Source organism: Nymphaea colorata, unplaced genomic scaffold (assembly GCF_008831285.2).
Source record: "Nymphaea colorata isolate Beijing-Zhang1983 unplaced genomic scaffold, ASM883128v2 scaffold0612, whole genome shotgun sequence".
Lineage (NCBI taxonomy): Eukaryota > Viridiplantae > Streptophyta > Magnoliopsida > Nymphaeales > Nymphaeaceae > Nymphaea > Nymphaea colorata.
In genome coordinates this window covers 1-17,074 of record NW_022205118.1, presented here as the reverse complement: position 1 = coordinate 17,074, position 17,074 = coordinate 1, and the positions used below count along the sequence as shown (strand labels likewise).

Below are 17,074 nucleotides of genomic sequence, written 5' to 3'. Positions count from 1 at the left end.
GGAATCGTTTACGGAAGCAGTCTTTTCGGTGCCCTAGTGACTACCTTCGGCCTCGGTTACTTCGGAAGCTCAATTTACTTCACTATCCTAACAGGCTTGAGCTTCGTCTCATGGCTAGTCTGTACAGTCTTCCTGGATAGTCTTTAATAGTAAGACAGCAAAGCATAGTCCCTCCTCAGCTAATCCCCATCCTCCAGCATCGCCATCAGATAGGAGAAGCCTAAGGCCACCATGTGGGTGCAAACAAAGACGATTTTCCTTCAATCGATGCGCTATTATCCCAAGATGAGTTACATGTTCATCATGATTGTCCTTGACGGACTGGTCAGTGGATTCATCAGCACATATATAAACAAACTCATATATGTCGATATACGGACTAACCTGAACGTAGGCTTCCTGCTGATGACCGAAGGGGTTGGATGCATCTTCGGAGCCATGCTCAGCGCCTTCCTCTGCGATAAGTTCTAAGTGATAAACGTGGCAGGGCAGGATTGGGAGTACTAATGGGCACCATCTCCCTCACCTTCATCAACTATCTCATCGAACCGCAAACAATGCTGTTTCCGTTAATCGTTGGCATATGCTGGGGATTCACCATCAATTACTTCACGAGTGGTAGAGCGTCAGCTGTGCCAAATCAATGAAGGATGTCTATAATCCTTCTCAATCGTACGTCAGCTTCAAGCCATCACCTACATCTGCTTCACAGTTGCCATGATCTTCACAAACAACGAAATGAATCTTCCCTACTTCCTCTGCACGCTCGGCCTCTTCTGCGTTTTCGGTATGGCTTCCTTCCTTGTCTACGAGCGTTCGCTGACCCCTCTTCCCCTTCGGGACCAAGTGATCTCGACTGTTGATTGATATTGGATGGGTTGGTGATTGCTGCGGGGAATATAATAAAATGGAGGATTCGGATTTAAATAGGAGTGACTAATGGCGCATTTACCCCTACAAGGAGATACTGATCGGTACGCACCCACACACCTAGCATACATCATCATACGATACATCATCATGCAGTATATCAACTACCGCCAACTCAAAAAGACACTCGTCACCGAACTACCGCAAGAAGTGGCCCAACTGGGAACAACCTACGAACAGTTCTTGCTCTCGCAGGCCTACGCCACCGATAAATTGTAAACGGAAGTGGATTTAGAACCTTCCAAATGCTATGCCTGTCCATAATGACATGCCTGCAGTGCCTACTACTTATGGCCAATGTCCGTGTCTTCATCTGGGAGTTCTTGATGAAATTTTCCCTATAGGGGGGCGGATGGCGAATCTTTTCGGGAGTTTCAGCGAGCCTATGGGTATATACTGATCCTGCTCTTCATCGCGAAGGCTTTCATGGTGCCCCTCGAGGCCTACGAGATGGAAATCATCGATAAAAAACACAAACAGGTATCACGCACGCTAAAGACTTACATGAAGGATCTTGTCATTGACGGGATTTTGACTTTGGTCTTCATGCTGCCTGTCCTGTATGGCTATCTGAGGATCGTGGAGGTGGGTGGGGAATCTTACTACTTTTTCCTGCTAATCTTCACCCTCGTCTTCACTATCGTCTACGTGCAGGTGTATCCCTACATGACCATCTTCTTCAACAGGTTCAAGGACGTCTCAGACCCCTAGCTTCTCGCCCAAATCGCCAATCTTTCCCTTAAGGCCCACTTCCCCGCGAAGAGATAAGGATTAAAGTGAATGGAGAGTATGATGAGCATGGAGCCGAGTACGAGGCATCGGGACGAAGCATTGCATAGCTGTATACGAGTCACTGTTGGGGAAGCTGACCACAAGAGAAGTGGGCGGCGTGATTTGCCATTAGATGGGGCATTGGTTCCACCAGCATTCCCTGAAGACCCTCCTCCTCACGCTGGTACTGCCTCCCTAAGTAGGATCCAGAACATTGCCGTCTTCTACCTCTACAGCTTCTTCGTGAACAGCCAGCACATCTACCGCAGCTTCGGCTTCCCCCAAAAGTCAGTAAAGTCTCTTTCACGCAGGCACGCATTGTTTCACTTAGGTTTTCATCGGCACTGCGCTATTCTACGAGCTGCACTCCCCGATAATCGCAATATTTTCCCTATTGACGCTGGTGGTAAAGCGCTACTTTAATTCCAAAGCGACGCCTATGCGGTGCGTTTGGGTTACGGGCGTGAGTTGAAGCAATCCTTGATAAAGCTATACAAGGATTCTGCGCCGAAGATAAGGCCGGACTACATGTACGCTTGGATCAACTTCTCGCATCCCACGCTGTGGGAGAGGATCGAAAGTATCGATTTGTAACTTTAGAGCGAGGAGAGGAGGATGAATGTCTGGTTGAAATGCAGTGAACGTGGTGATAGCTTACACTTCTTTTGACTGAAAGTATAGAAGACAATCATTATCATTATTCACTCGTTTTTTGGGGGATTTTGTGAGGACTTATCTGGTTGCGTAATTTGGTCAAGTGATGCTGGCTGATGGTGTTTTGGTCCTTCTCTCTCGTCTTGGAATCGCATTTCATCAGTTACTTCAAATCACGATTCAGTTTCCCCTCACTTTCTTGCTTTTTTCTAGCGTAGATGTAGTGGGAAACCGGCGCCTTCTTTTCCACCTTCAGCAAGAAGTGGATGAACTTGTTTTTGAGGGAGTTGGAGTGACTGGTAGTAAGGTACATGTGCATTTCGTTGTGTTTATCTTCTTCAGCTCGACCAGCTCAACCGATGGATTTTTGCTTATCTGCACGTATCGCTAGTAGATGATCTCGGAATGGCGAAAGGGGATAAGCTCGTCTTCCCTGCTGTGGGCGATCAGGATATGCGACTCGATGCTTTCCACCAGCTCCAGAAGGTTAAATTAGTCGTCTTTGAAAAAGGTGAAAGGGCCTATTTTCTCTTCGAACAAAGAGATAAGCGAAGCCATAGGGGAAAGAAGCACCACTCCCTTCACCCTGTGCTTTGATGCCACTTTTGCAGTGGGAAACATCCCAAACTGAATCCAATCAACGTGATTTGTTCCAAAGGACATGCGCTCCACGCCAGTACCATCTCCAGATCTTCCGCTATACTCTCAGGACTAGTCTCCTTCAGTGCGAATTCCCATACCCCGTATAATCGTATACCAAATAATTTGCCTTGTGAAATTCCGCCAAAGATGATACGAACCTCAGAGAAACAGTGAGGTCTGATGCATTTCCGTGCGAGTAAATTATGGTTGATTTAGACTAGCCATCTATAAGCTTAAGGAAGACTACAGGAATACTGTGAGTTTTATTGCCCAGCAAGCTATACTGGTAGGTGTATCCGTATGGTGCAGTATAGGGCTCGCCCTCTATGAACAGCCTCTCCTCTCCTTCGATCACCTCAGAAGAGTATTCTATGTGATTCCTGACTTACTGGATTACGGTTTGCGAAGACGAAATTATTGATGACAAAGTTGGAGAGGCCCAGGGTTTGTATTATCTTCAGTTTGAGGGGAGTTTCCTGGTACTCGATGCGGTGGGCCGATGAAACCGTCTCGACCTTACAGCAGAACATTTAATTTTATTCTAATTAATAACCCTATCCGCCCTCACCCCAATGCAAACCCAGTGAAGTCTTTGCCAATATCACTTCTCCTTGCTGCTGCGGTGCTTCATCCAAAGGTACATTATGACCGTGTACTTCAGCAGGACCTTAAGAAGGAATAGAACTATGATGATGGGAGAAGCGATGAGCAACTCCAGGGTGCGAGTTGATATCTTCTCCTTTATACGCACGTGACGCAACTAGCATTCAGGATACAACGATTTTAGAATGGTGAAGTAGTTTCCGCTCCCGTCTACGTAGCCACGCGAAATTGCCTACTATCCAGCATCGTGGAAGGAGGGATTGGGGATAAGGCGAGCGTGGGGTTCCTGGCTTGCCGGTTAGCCACTGAGAATTCATGCATGCGCTAGTTTATTTACGTGAGCTTTTGGTTAAAGTACTTGGAGGTGTTGGCCGAACTGAATTTATCGAGGCCTGCACCGATGAGTTATCGTGGGACTTGGATATGACCTTTGGATGCCTATCGCCCTCATGGCGCCTTAAAGCTCGTGCAATTTTGCATTTCTTGACAGTTGGAAGATAGTGGATGGAGTAGCGTACAGTCTGTCTGCAAGGGAGAGAAGGTAATATGATTCAGTTGATACATGACTATGGCAAAAGCCATAAATCTTAAGACCGTACTGCTGCCTCAGTTATTGAGAAACTCCGCAATTTTATCGATTTGGACCGGCATGTGATTATCCAATCCACCACCACTCCAACCGCCTTCGCATTCCCATAGTCCACCTTGCGTAATTTTTACAGTAGATTTACTGTGCGCTCCTGGTTGAGTCCGGAGTTGATGATCAGGAGGGGGACGGTGGGCTTCGTGAACTTCCTTAACACACTTCTCAGCATATCAATTATATAACTCAACCAGAAACAAGCCACACATAGATTTAATGATGATGATGCGGGGGATCATATCTTTTCGATGATGGTCTTGAGCTCCAGGTAGTTGTTGAGCCCTACTCGCCAAGCTCTCTGCCAATCCCAGAGTCCTTGAATCCTCCGAAGGGCGTCATTGAAGCGAAGGCATTGTAGCATTCACATAGACGGTGCCCACGCGGAGTCTCTTGACGAGGTAGTTGGCTTCAGAGTGGCTTTCAGTGACGACTCCTGCTCCCAAACCGTAGGATGAAGAGTTGGCGCGGTGGATGACTTCGTCAATGTCTTCGAACTTGAAAATGCTCTTCACTGGACCGAAATCTCCTCCTTGCGATGGTGTAGTCGTCCTTGACGTTGGCGAAGACAGTAGGCTATACGTACCATCCCTTGCTGCCCCATCTCTTACCGCCAGAGACCAGAGTGGCGCCCTCTTTCTTGCCGGTTTAGATGTAGCCTAAGACGCGGTTCATTTGCTACTCGCTCACAAGGGGACCCTGCTCAGTGTCAGCAGCCAAGGAGTGGCCCAGCTTCACCTTTGAAGAAACCTTGGAAATTGCCTACACATATCGGTCATAGATGGAGGAATGGACGAAAGTGCGTGATCCAGCAACGCAGCACTGTCCAGCATTGAAGAACAGACTAGAGAATGATTGGCTGAGGGCGGTTTCGAAGTTGGCATTTTTAGTGATGATATTGGCGATTTTCCTCCCAGCTCCAAAGTGATTCTCTTCAAGTTCTGGTCGTGGGCGTTGCGCATGATGTCGTAGCCGACCTCGGTGGAACCCGTGAAGGCCACCTTGTCGACGCCTGGGTGGCGGACCAGGTGGGCGCCAATGTCACCGTATCCTGACACGATGTTCACCACTCCTGGAGGGAAGCCGGCTTCGTTGATGAGCTCAGCCACCCTAAGAGCGGAGAGGGGGGTCTGCTCAGCAGTCTTCATGACCACAGTGCATCCAGCAGCCAGAGCTGGAGCCAACTTCCAGGCCTGCATGAGAAGAGGGAAGTTCCAGGGGATGACTTGTGCGACACTCCCACAGGCTACTTCCTGGTGGAAAGATTGAAAGGACCGTCCATGGCGATGGTGTGGCCTCTAATCTTGTCGACCCATCCGGCGTAATACCTGTAGCAACGGTGGGCAAGCGTAAGGTCTGCTGCTTTGGCAACCTCCACAGGCTTTCCGTTATTGATGCCTCGATGGTAGCAAGTTCAGTGGCATTGTTCTCAATCAGATCAGCCAATCTGAAAAGGCATCTTGCACGATCAGTGGGGTCCATCCTCGCCCAGGGTCCTCGTTCAAAGGCTTCCCGTGCAGCCGCCACAGCAAGGTCAATGTCTTCAGTGGAGCCACGCTGGATGGTGGTGAGGTCTGTCTGGTCGTTGGGATTGACGATCTTGAAGGTCTAGTTGCGGATGGAGTTGACGAACTTGCCGTTGATGAAAGCTGCTTCACAAATCGAATCTTGGAAATATCCATGGGAGAAAAAAGATATATAAGGCTTCGATAAAAAACGGGATTTAAAAGTAAGATCAGTGCTATGGATTCTAAACGTTATACTACTTTTATAGGGAAAGAAAAATGAAGAATATTTTGGTGGAAATAGACCTTTGTGAACTTTGGTAGCATACGCTCCTTAAGACCATATCCTCGTTATTAATCTTAAATCTACTTTACGTATTTCAGATTCAAAAATAAATATTTACTTTTCATCTAAGGCCACAACCTTCACAAAGGAGGCATGACGAGTCGCCAAATTTCAAATTCTTAAGGACTGTAATCATAGAATAAATGAAGAACTAATTAAATACTACTTCTTCAAAAAACTTGCATTTTGGTGACTTAAATTTCAATGGGACCTTCATCATTCTCCATCCTCAACTCTTTGATAGTGGTTGCAGGTTGTGATCAGCTTCTTCCTGCAGAAGAGTTGAATACTGTCGCCGTCCTGCATGCTCAGCCTCTTCCTTATTATCCGCTTTATCTACACGATCCTCACGTTGTTATTCGCCATCAACCTGAAATAGATTCGCCAGTACTCTGTCAGCATCTAGGAATGGACCTGCGTCTGACTCTGCAACAGATTGGTTATAGTGACTACTTCCGGAAGGTGATGAGGATACGAATGAAGTTTGGAGACTGCATGCTCTTCTCCTTGTCCTTTTTCAGCAGCTACTGCGCCGCCTTTAGTCTGGTCTCCACGTTTTCCGATAATTTACTCATAGGGTGATTATAGATAATAATTACTTGCAGGCTGGAGTATGGAGGATAGGTAGCAATATAAAAAATGATCACGAGTAGCGATTGTCCATAAATCTGTCGAAGTTGACCGGCTAAAACTCCATGGTTGGGTTGAACACGCCCTATTCCTGTTGCTACTACTCGTGGTCTAAGTATTGCTCGATGTTGCCGTCGATAGCTGCATTCTTCTCCTCATTCTAGTCATAGGGTTTGTAGGTAGCATAGCGTTCCCATCTCCGCTGTTCCTCCTCTCTGAAGGCTTTCTCTTCGTCCTAATTCTCGCATTAGATGCAGATGCAAAACTCGCCGCATTTCACTCCCTTATCGAAGCAGAGGCAATATTTCTTCTGGCAGTGCGATTTCTTGCACGTGCAGAAGATGAGATCCTTTATCATCGGCTAGTTGGCATGAGCGTGCTTGTAGTAATGCAAATTTTTGTAGTTTTTTTGCCTCAGAGCGTGCAGGGGATTCGCTTCCTCCTACAAAGCCTTTTTCTCTCTTCGCTAACGCTCCAGCTGGAAACCTCTGGTGGTCTGCAGGTATTAGTTTTTGGAGGCGATGCAGGCGGGACAGCACTGGCCGATCACGCATATCTCTCTGGGGGTGAGAAAGCAGGCGCAATGACGGTGAGGCAGCCATCCGAGCAAAGACACTCGTGGGTGATCTTGCAGGTGGATTTTCGATTGAGATCCTTCTCCTCCACGTCGATCTTGTCTAAATTACCCCACAGGTACACTCGTAAACAACTGACTACCGCTGCATGTCCGAGAAACGGTTGGGGTCGCTCTCGGCCAAAAGATCAGAGTTTCTGCTGTTCTTGGAAAGCTAGAGATCCATAGCTCTAAGTGATGCGGAAGTTACGAGAGGAGACTGGCCTTGTGGCTGAGGGACGAATTGCGCGGGAGGCTGAATCTTTCGAGGGACATGACTGAGGAGGAGTGGAGGGAGCTGCGCTAGAGGATGCTGGGCCTGCTGCGTTTGCTGTTATACTCGATGTCCATGGCGCGTGTGGCTTTTTAAATGGTTATGTTTATACTGTCAGGATTTGAGATCTATCTTCTTTGGACAGCATTCTATCTAAATCCGATTTTCATAGGCCAGTAATTAGCCAAAAACGATAAAGACAACTTCCCCCTGTTATCTTATTCCATCTAGTAATATGACTAGATATCTGTAGATATGATCATCTTCCACCTCAGCATTAATATTTCTATTTGCCTTGTGTCTTTGAGTTATTTATGGGGGTGTGGGGATGTGAGGTGGGCGCGTGTGATCCGGCTGAAATAAAATATTTGTGATATAATAAGGAATGAACACCGAGATAATAACTCAGGATTTGGGTGACGGCTACTACCAACACCAAGTCAACGTCTCCACCTATTACTACTACGAGTCCATCGTCTCCCCATCAACCTCAGGGATAGCAGAGCCAGCAAAAAGAACGCACCCGCGCTCAGATCCTCACTCGGAAGGTTCGAACAATACCGCCTCTCCCAATTCGTCAGTGGGGAGGACTTGAGAGAGCCAGGAGAGGTGGTGAAATTGGCATCAGTTGAGAAGGGGAAATTGGTTGTCAATCCCTAAGCCTCTAAAATATTCAATAAATACAGCGATAACGAGATTGCTTTGTCGGCAATTACGGAAGACGCAACGCAGGGAAGAGCTTCTGGTATGATAAGATCCTAAACCTGAGCGATTTTGAAGGCAATAATGTAAAACTACCGTTATTTTAGTACTCCTCCAATCGCAGAGAGCCAGGACTCTACTTCTGGAGCATCCCCTACACCAAGGACAATCTCAAGTTCTTTTTGGTGGACTATGCAGGCTTCGAGGGCAAGGACTAGATTTCACCCGATGAGGAAAAACTACTGGATTTTGAGCTACTGCTCTGTGAAAAATTAGTTGTTGTCCCAGAACCCAATGATGAAGAATTAACTGTCTTGAGACCTGCCTATTCGCATCTCTTGCAAAGCCAGCGCAGGTTTAGCGATAAGGGAATACAAGCCAACAAGTTTTCACCCTACTGGCCCAATGAAATATACACCCTCTATCGTTCTTCCAAACCAGTCAAGAAGGAAATCGATAACATCGGAATACTGTTTCCGTTTACAACTTCTCCATTCTGCATGATGCCCAAGACCCCTCCAAGGCCGGCACCAAGGAAGAACTTTTGAAATCAACTTTAACTGAAAACTCAGATGGACTCAATGAAAAATACGTAAAATGACGTCTGTGGTCTTCAAGGATATCTACTAGAAGATGAAAGGCAAAGAATACGGAAACGTTGCATTCAATGGCAAAAATTTACCATACATTATCTAGCAATCAAAATCAACCATAAATAACGGTGGAGCTGTGAAGGTGGACCAAATGTAAGTGTTTCTTTATTTAGTTTTGACGGAGTAAAAGGAAACATCTATGATGAAACCATCCAAAAATGCAAATTTATCTATCTCAAAGAGGTAACTCGATCAGAAAAGACCCTGAACCCAAACCTTTAGATGTCATCACTGATGCATTTGAAAGAGGAAGCACACAAGCATATAAAGAGTTTGATAAGGAAGTCATTGATAAAAAAGTTCATGAACAATATGAGAAAAAACTACAAGGAGAAATAGATAAAATATAGAGTGAGATTCTACAGGAAAACAAACAGAAAACTTATGATTATTATAACAAAAAATTACCTAGCATCGAATAAGGAAACCCCAATCAATACTTTACCAAGCTTAAGAAAGGATTCAAAGATGAAAAAGGAAATAGAAAGCTTGATCACAACGACATCAAACCCGTAGAGGAACGTTTGGAACATTTGTTTGATACTGAAGAGATCCATTTAAACAGGGCGGAGGTAAGCATAGAGAATAAGAGCTTAAGAAGCAAATTGCTCTAAAAAAGAAAGAGCTGTAAAGCGTAATTTTGGAGAAGAGAGGCGGCTTGAAGGGAGGAAAAGAATCTCACGCCAATCTAGCAGATAAGCACTAAGTCTTAGTAACCAAAGCCTCAGTCCTCAAGCAAGAAATACAAGATAAGAAATAGAACTAAACACTCACTCCAGCTCAAAAGGAAAGTCTCCTCTAGAAGCTCAGAGACAACCACAGCAAAAACTAATCTCTTCTGAATGAAATCAAATCCAAACCGCCCCAATAAGAAGAGATCGTGCACATCAAGGAAAAGGTGAAAAAAATGGCTGTGAAGAATAGCCAAATTGAGACTGCTCTTGCCTCAGGTGATAAGACCCTAGTCTAAAAATCAATTGCAGACAAATCCTTTGGAGATAAATCGCAAGTTGACAAGTCCTTTGCCGATAAATCCCACGCAAGCAACCGTTCCGTGCGTTCGGTGATCCGAGACATAAAGACAGAGAACATAAAGAAGATTACTCTTAAATGATTTATTATGATTGCTTTTCTTCATGCATCGTCAGCCACCATTATTAATAAGTTTTATTTTCGCAGTTGCTGCCAAATGTCCAACCAATAAAACAGGACCAAACGCGCCAGGGCCTCCAGCGCGAAGGTTAGCCACGATCGCGGCAGACCCTCCTCGGGAAACTCAAACAAAAATGCTAATAAAATCGAGTTCATTGAGAACATGTATGGCGGCATCTTCTCGACCAAGAGATATAGCAACAAGAACGTCCCAACGAAATTGGGTTTCCTGGGGTAGGAAGTGGATGCGTCTAAGGTCTCACAGTCCAAGACCTACAAGCAAAAAGAAGAGCTTATCGAGGAGAACCTTCAACTGAAGAAGGAAATTAACTACCTCAAAGAGGAGCTGAACTTGCAGAAGGCAAAGACCGAGCAGATGCGACGAAAGAACACAGAATTCACCAAACAGCTCAATATCAAGTACAACAAAGAAATGTACTGGAGCAATAGCGGCCCAGATATGGTCCGAGGAGTCAAACAACAGTATGAACAGATCAAACTAAGTACCACTTCCTTCACTTAGAATACGAATAGAAATGCCTATAGTATGACCTCCTTACCCAATAATACGTATTCTCACAAGCAAGGGAGGAAAGAGTTTACGCGGATATGCTCCACGAGGAAAACCAAAAATTAATGAAAAGAATAAAGTAAGCCAAAGAAGAAATGAAATACGTGCAACATGGCACACTCACCTCTGCAGTGGAAGAGACCATAGAGCTTTACAAGAGATATAAGTTTGAAATCCAGCAAGAGAATGACAATCTATCCACCCAAGTCAACGATCTAAGGAACAAAGTGAAGGTCCTCACAGAGGAACTAAAAGTGAGAGACCAGAAGATTAACTATCTTGATAAATTGCTCATATAGCGGGACAATAGTCAGCATGCTGCTTGGAGGAAGGTCAAAAAACTGTAGAAAGAAAAGCAAGAGGTGGCTAACAATTTCAACCAGTACAAGCAGGAGAAGGAAGATGCTGTGTCTAACTATGAAGCCAGGATCAAGAGAATAAAGGATACCCTAGAGAAGCAATCATAAACATAGAGATAAATCTTCAGACACGAACTTGAAGACAAGTCCATTCGTATCGCCAAGCTTTAGAAGGAAATCGCATACCTTACCACTCTTCTCAGCTACTGGAAGCCTCTCGACGAAGTGAACCACCTAGTCTCCAACAACATCATGCAGGACAACCGCTCCAACGCAGAATACGACAGATAGGTCTTGCTCTAATACTCAATGGGATCCACCATGATCAAATACAACGTCAGCAAGCAACACACCCACAGTAGGTAAGCCCAAGAGGAAGAGTACGAGACCAAGAGCATCGTTGCCAAGAGTCGCAAAGGGTCAGGAGATAACACCAAAAATATTGCAGAACTGATGACCAAGAGTATCGACATCACCAAGAAAGAATCGGAAAAAAAGAAAAGGACGCAGATTACCGCAGACAAGCGAAACACCGAATAGGGAGTCAAATCAAGAAAGGTGACCAAAGATGAAGTGGCTGATATCTGCGAAACTCTCAGGTTCAGATTCATCGGCCTGAGCATCCCCATCGAGGACATTCGCAAGTATTTTGACTATAATGCCGACGTGGATATGGCAGAGGATGAGGAGGAATAGAGCTGGAACTCCATATACATCAACATGAGGGAAGTCAACAAAATACTCCAAAATGATGCGTTTGGGTTAAACGAACCGACGCTTTGGCTCTGAGTCGATATCTCATCGAGGATAGTCCCAACGACTATGTTTACTGCGACCCAAATAATGAAAATTTGAGAAGCGTGGTCAAATCTATCATCAAGACTGCCATGGGGATTATGAATCATTAGAAACCAGACGAAGATATTAAAATAAGCCAACTAATTGCTGTAAAGGTATCAGACGAATCTATAGTCAGCACTAAAAGTAACAGCTCCAAAGGGCCTCATCTCCAAGAAAAAACTACTCTAATTATTCAAAGGTTGGGTATATAGTTAAACGAGGAATTATAGAGCTATTTTATCGGTAAGGTGGTCATAAAATCTCAAAACCTATCAAATCTCCGCTACGAGATACTATTTTAAAAATGATCTCTTTATCTTAATCATTTGAACCTTGCCTATCCTAGCTGCTCTGATATCGCTATAATTGATTGGGTGATGGATAGTAATAAAACGTTCAACTAATAACAGCCAGACCAGAGCCATATTCATCGATATTTTAGCAGTCTGCATAAATATGACGGCGTCGAAAAGGCCAGCCAAAAAGCCTTTTCCCTCATACGGGAAGGAAGACTCAATATACAAGTCTAGGCACCCTTTCCCATCGAACAGAAAAAAATCATTGAAAAAATAGAACGAAACCTTATGTTTCCCTAAGGATTAGTACCATAAAGCCAACGACTAAAAAATCTGCAGCTGATGAGAGGATTTCAATCAAGAATAGACGATATGTGGAATCACTCATCCAGAAGTACCGTGTTTTCGATGCAACAGTCCAAAAAATGGCAAAAGCAGAGGAAGCAGAAGCAATTTCTACTGAAATCTTCGAAAAAATCAGTCACTATGAAACCTTACTGCGAAACTCTCCTCAAAGACTCCCATTTTCCCGAGAGTAAAGATAATTCATCGAACAATCACCTACAACATACGACTGGCCCATTCTATCAGTAAGGACGATGCGCATCTGAAGGAGCAAGCTCGAAAATTCAATTGCTCCCTACACGAAAGAACAAATACTACGATTGTCTTGATGACATCCGCAAAAAAATACACTCCCTCAGTAGAACCCCGCATAAGTAGACTAGTAACCGATCGAAAGAAAGCCTCTTCTCACATAGGGATCGGAATCAACGCGAAAGACTGTGATGGAGAGACGCTTGAAGCCAATCGTTACAATTGTACGGCCTGAAAGAGAGAAAGGAAAAGCTTATTTGAATTTTTGCAAGCAGGTGGGATTGGAGAGCAAGGAAATCTATGAAAAATAGAGGGGAAATGTAGATTTGTAAAGAAGTGTGCACCACTGGTGGTCAGAAACTAATCACAACGCGTCCCCACAGTTCAGTCTTCACTCATTTGATCCTTTCCCTTTCTTCATCAAGATTATTATGTATAAATGCACGGCTTCATCTATAAAGATCATCAAGCTTCACTTTTGGTAAATGCTGCTCTTGGGTACTGTTGGCGCTCCAACCTTGGAATTCAAATTTGAAATTTGGTAAAGATTGGATTGACTAGTTTTTTTGCATAGGGTTGCTTTACAGGGGGTTAGTTATCAAACCTGTCTGGATTGTCATTTTAAGGAGGAGACATGATGAAAGATTGAGGCTGTTTTGGCTGGACAGGCTGTTGAAAGGATGGCTTATTGACATTTGACCGAATTCTTGGCCTTTGGATTTCTATATCAAGGCATTATGGGCATACTTTGGGGATTCTGCTTGCATTATCGATGGTTGTAACTTTTGAAATTTCTTTTAAGAAGGAACCACTTCTATTTTTTTCTCGAATTGCATTGAAAGTTGTCCTTTGGAGGGGATTTCTGTTACTTTACACTACTTATCATAGATATCCCTTGTTTTTGGTATAAGGTTCTTTAGGAATTTTTTCCTTTTCTTCTTTTTTGGGGATAGGGTCATCTTGAATGACTGAAAAATAATCCTACCAATCTTGTTTTTCTATCTTGTTCAGCATCTCTTCCTCTTTCTTTTGCTTCTTCTTCTGTTCTCTCGAAATTGAACTCCTGATGAGTAACCCCAAGAGCTGTGAAACTAGTTTGTAACGTATAAGGTGTCAGGATTGATTTCATTTTTTCTAGATTGTTTTTAGTATGCTCTATGCTGCCTATATAGACTATTATTGTGGCTTTGGGAATATCATTTTTGGCAGTTTTTATTGTCTATATCCCGCATTAGGGTTTTCTTTTCCATTCTATATCCTACGCATATTGGTGATGACGATGATACGGTTTGACTTGGAATTTGCAGTCCTTTAATGAGATGAGATCCAGCACTAAAATTGAGAGTGGAAGTGAGTTGATAGAGGTGGATGCTTCGAGGAAGGCACTTGACTATGTTAAAGGCATTCTGACCCTCTTTCAGATTATTATCGACCCAAAGGACAATATTCGATGAGCTTACACTCTCTTCTACTGCAGCTACTCGAGGGTGAGATTAATTGAGTATTTGTCTTAGAATCTTCGATGACTCTGAAGCTTGTGAAAGGAAGGAAAATTACTTCTTACAATTTGGTAAAACTGCTAAAGTTATGTATACCATCCTTCCAGTCTTTGATATGAGCTTGATGATGGTGGGCGAGTCTAGTAGAAAGGCCCACCGTTCAAATTCAATACCTTTTCATTCATGGTTGTTACAATAAAACTGCAGAACTGAATAGTGTCTCCTTGTTGATGGCTGAGTTCATATCCCACCCATCGGTAGACTGGTCCATCATAGGGCGCCAATTTCCTCAGTTGCTAGTAGAGGCCGGTTGCGAACCGACTGGAGATTGAATCATCGAAGAAGTTATTGTAGTGGGTGAAGTAGTTGCGAATGTACTTGTTGATGATGTGGTACAAGAAGTTGAAAGAAGTCTCCTTGTTGGAGTGAATCTGGCATTCAGAGCAGAAAAGGCCTAGTGGACTCACATGCATCCTCACGTTGTAGTCGCTTCGCATACTGCTCTTCTGCTTATTGTCCTCCTCCACTATCCTCATAAGCTCAGTCTCATTTAGCGCTGGGAATTTGCCAATCCCTGAGAAGAAAACCTCACGTTGGCCCACCACGATAGCGTCGATGAAGTTGATTAGGCCAGTCTCATCGAAAAGATACCCGATATTGTAGATGATTTCGGTGGGCTCGAAGATTTTGTCCATGACTTTTATGCCTCTACTTTATGCATCCTTCACGCCCAACATAGTTAGCACTTCTCTCACTTGGTACTGTTTGATCCTTTCGTATTACAGCAGAGACCATTTTTAACTACTTTCCACGATTCTTATCACCGTTGCTGTAAGGATTGATACTGCTGACGATCTAGTTGCTCTTCTTGGAGATGAACTTAGCGGGCGAGAAGCGATTGGTGATGATGTCAATCCCTACGAAGATCATCTCCTAGGTTCTCAGGATGGAATCGGTGAGGCTTTCGACTGGAGTGGGGATGTACCTAATATTGGTGACGCTGGCTTCTGCTTGGCAGGAGAAGGAGAGGAGGCTGAACTGGATATCATCCTATCTCAGCTTTATCTCATATTTCCTGTTTATCTCAGTAACAATGTCTGCCCGGATCGCCTATTCCGATTTCCTCCGAACCGACAAGTGGATAACTTCCTCCTTGCTAGCCAGCATCACACAGCAAATATCGCATCTCTCCCTGCTCTCCCACACCGATCCCCTTCCCATCGGCATTTCAATCAATTGGGACTCATTATTCAACTCATACTCCACCCCGTCTATGCGTTTTCTGCATGCCAGGATTTTGTATTCTTTTATTGAGCTATTATTGGAAACTGCTGGCTTTTTCTTGGAAAGTTTGGCTTGCAATTGCTGGAAGGTCTGCTCGGAGGAGTAGGGAAGGACTGTGGGGATGTTGGTGAGCTGCCGATTGTAGAGAGTGAAGTATTGCATGCCAATAGGCACGAATTCCGTATCAACGAAGAGCGGAGAAAGACGGACAGCTTCTTTTTATTTTCCCTTTGGTGCAAGCTCATATTAAGTATAAGATAAGTTTAGTAAGTATCGATATATCTTCACAAGACTTGCCCTCACAAATGACCAACAATAAATCCGCTGGAAAATGCACCATTGAATTGGGAATAGCGATATTATAGGGATAGTTATAGGGCGGTTTGAATCAGTGACTTTATAAAATTAGCGCCATGAAATAAATCTGGCTGGAGAAGTACAGACCCAAGACCCTCAGCGAAGTCTACGGAAACGTCGAACAAATCAACACCCTACGCGCCTGCGTGGCTCAAGGCACCATTCCCAACCTCATTCTCGCAGGCCCTCCTGGTGTTGGTAAGACATCAAGCGTCCTTTGCATCGTGCGCGAGCTCTTGGAGGGCCAGTTCAAGGAGGCAACCCTTGAGCTGAACGCTTCCGACGAGCGCGGCATCGACGTGGTGAGGGAGCAGATCAAGTCCTTCGCGCAGAAGAAGGTGGCTTTGGGCGCAGGCAGGACCAAGATCATCGTGCTGGACGAGCGGACAGCCTGACCGAGGGCGCCCAGCACGCCCTACGCATGATCATCAGCAACTTCAGCGACACGACCAGGTTCGTGCTCTCCTGCAACACCTCCTCCAAGATCATCGAGCCCATCCAGAGTCGCTGCATCATCCTCAGGTTCGGAAAACTCAAGGACAATGAAGTAGAGCTCAACCTCAAGAGGGTCATCGAGGGCGAGGGAGTCAAGATCACCGAACAGGCCTTCCGCACGCTTCTCTTCATCGCTGATGGAGATATGAGACAGCTATCAACAATATCCAGGCTTGCCACTTCGCTAGTCAGGGATAGACCATCACTGATGAGTTAGTGCTTCACATCTGCGATGCCCCTTCAATTGAAGAGATAAAGACAATCCTCAGACTGGCATAGGGAAGACGCATCCACTAGGCCGTCCGCAGAATGCATGATATCTACGAGCAAGGCTACTCTGTCTTTGACATCGTGGGCACCATCCACAAGGTGTTGCTGAGCATGGAGGAGGAAATAAAGCGGGAGAGGCTGTTCGAAATGCTCAAATACGTGGCAGAACTCAAGAAGAGAGTCCTCGAGGGATTGACGACAGAAATACAACTTGGACAGTTCCTTGCTAAATGCGCCTCCATTTGATGCACCTAACCTTATTATCAATATATCGTCATCAAATATAGTCAATCCGGGGTTGGGGTTGGGGTTGGGGTTGGGGTTGGGGTTGGGGTTGGGTTGGGGTTGGGGTTGGGGTTGGGGTTGGGGTTGGGGTTGGGGTTGGGGTTGG

General features: G+C 44.9%; 2 protein-coding genes across 2 annotated transcripts; one reads left to right on the top strand and one right to left on the bottom strand.

Moving 5' to 3' along the window:
* Positions 1-4,478: 4,478 nt before the first annotated feature.
* LOC116245278 (uncharacterized) lies at positions 4,479-11,674 on the bottom strand. Its single transcript, XM_031616913.1, is given in 10 exon segments — positions 4,479-4,528; positions 4,531-4,605; positions 4,608-4,765; positions 4,767-5,145; positions 5,148-5,474; positions 5,477-5,635; positions 5,638-5,848; positions 10,950-11,135; positions 11,232-11,279; positions 11,561-11,674. Coding segments are annotated over 10 exon segments (1,707 nt in total).
* Positions 11,675-14,970: 3,296 nt separating this feature from the next.
* Positions 14,971-16,611, top strand: LOC116245277 (uncharacterized). Its single transcript, XM_031616911.1, is given in 6 exon segments — positions 14,971-15,035; positions 15,114-15,372; positions 15,628-15,714; positions 15,990-16,299; positions 16,302-16,565; positions 16,568-16,611. Coding segments are annotated over 6 exon segments (1,029 nt in total).
* Positions 16,612-17,074: the final 463 nt, after the last annotated feature.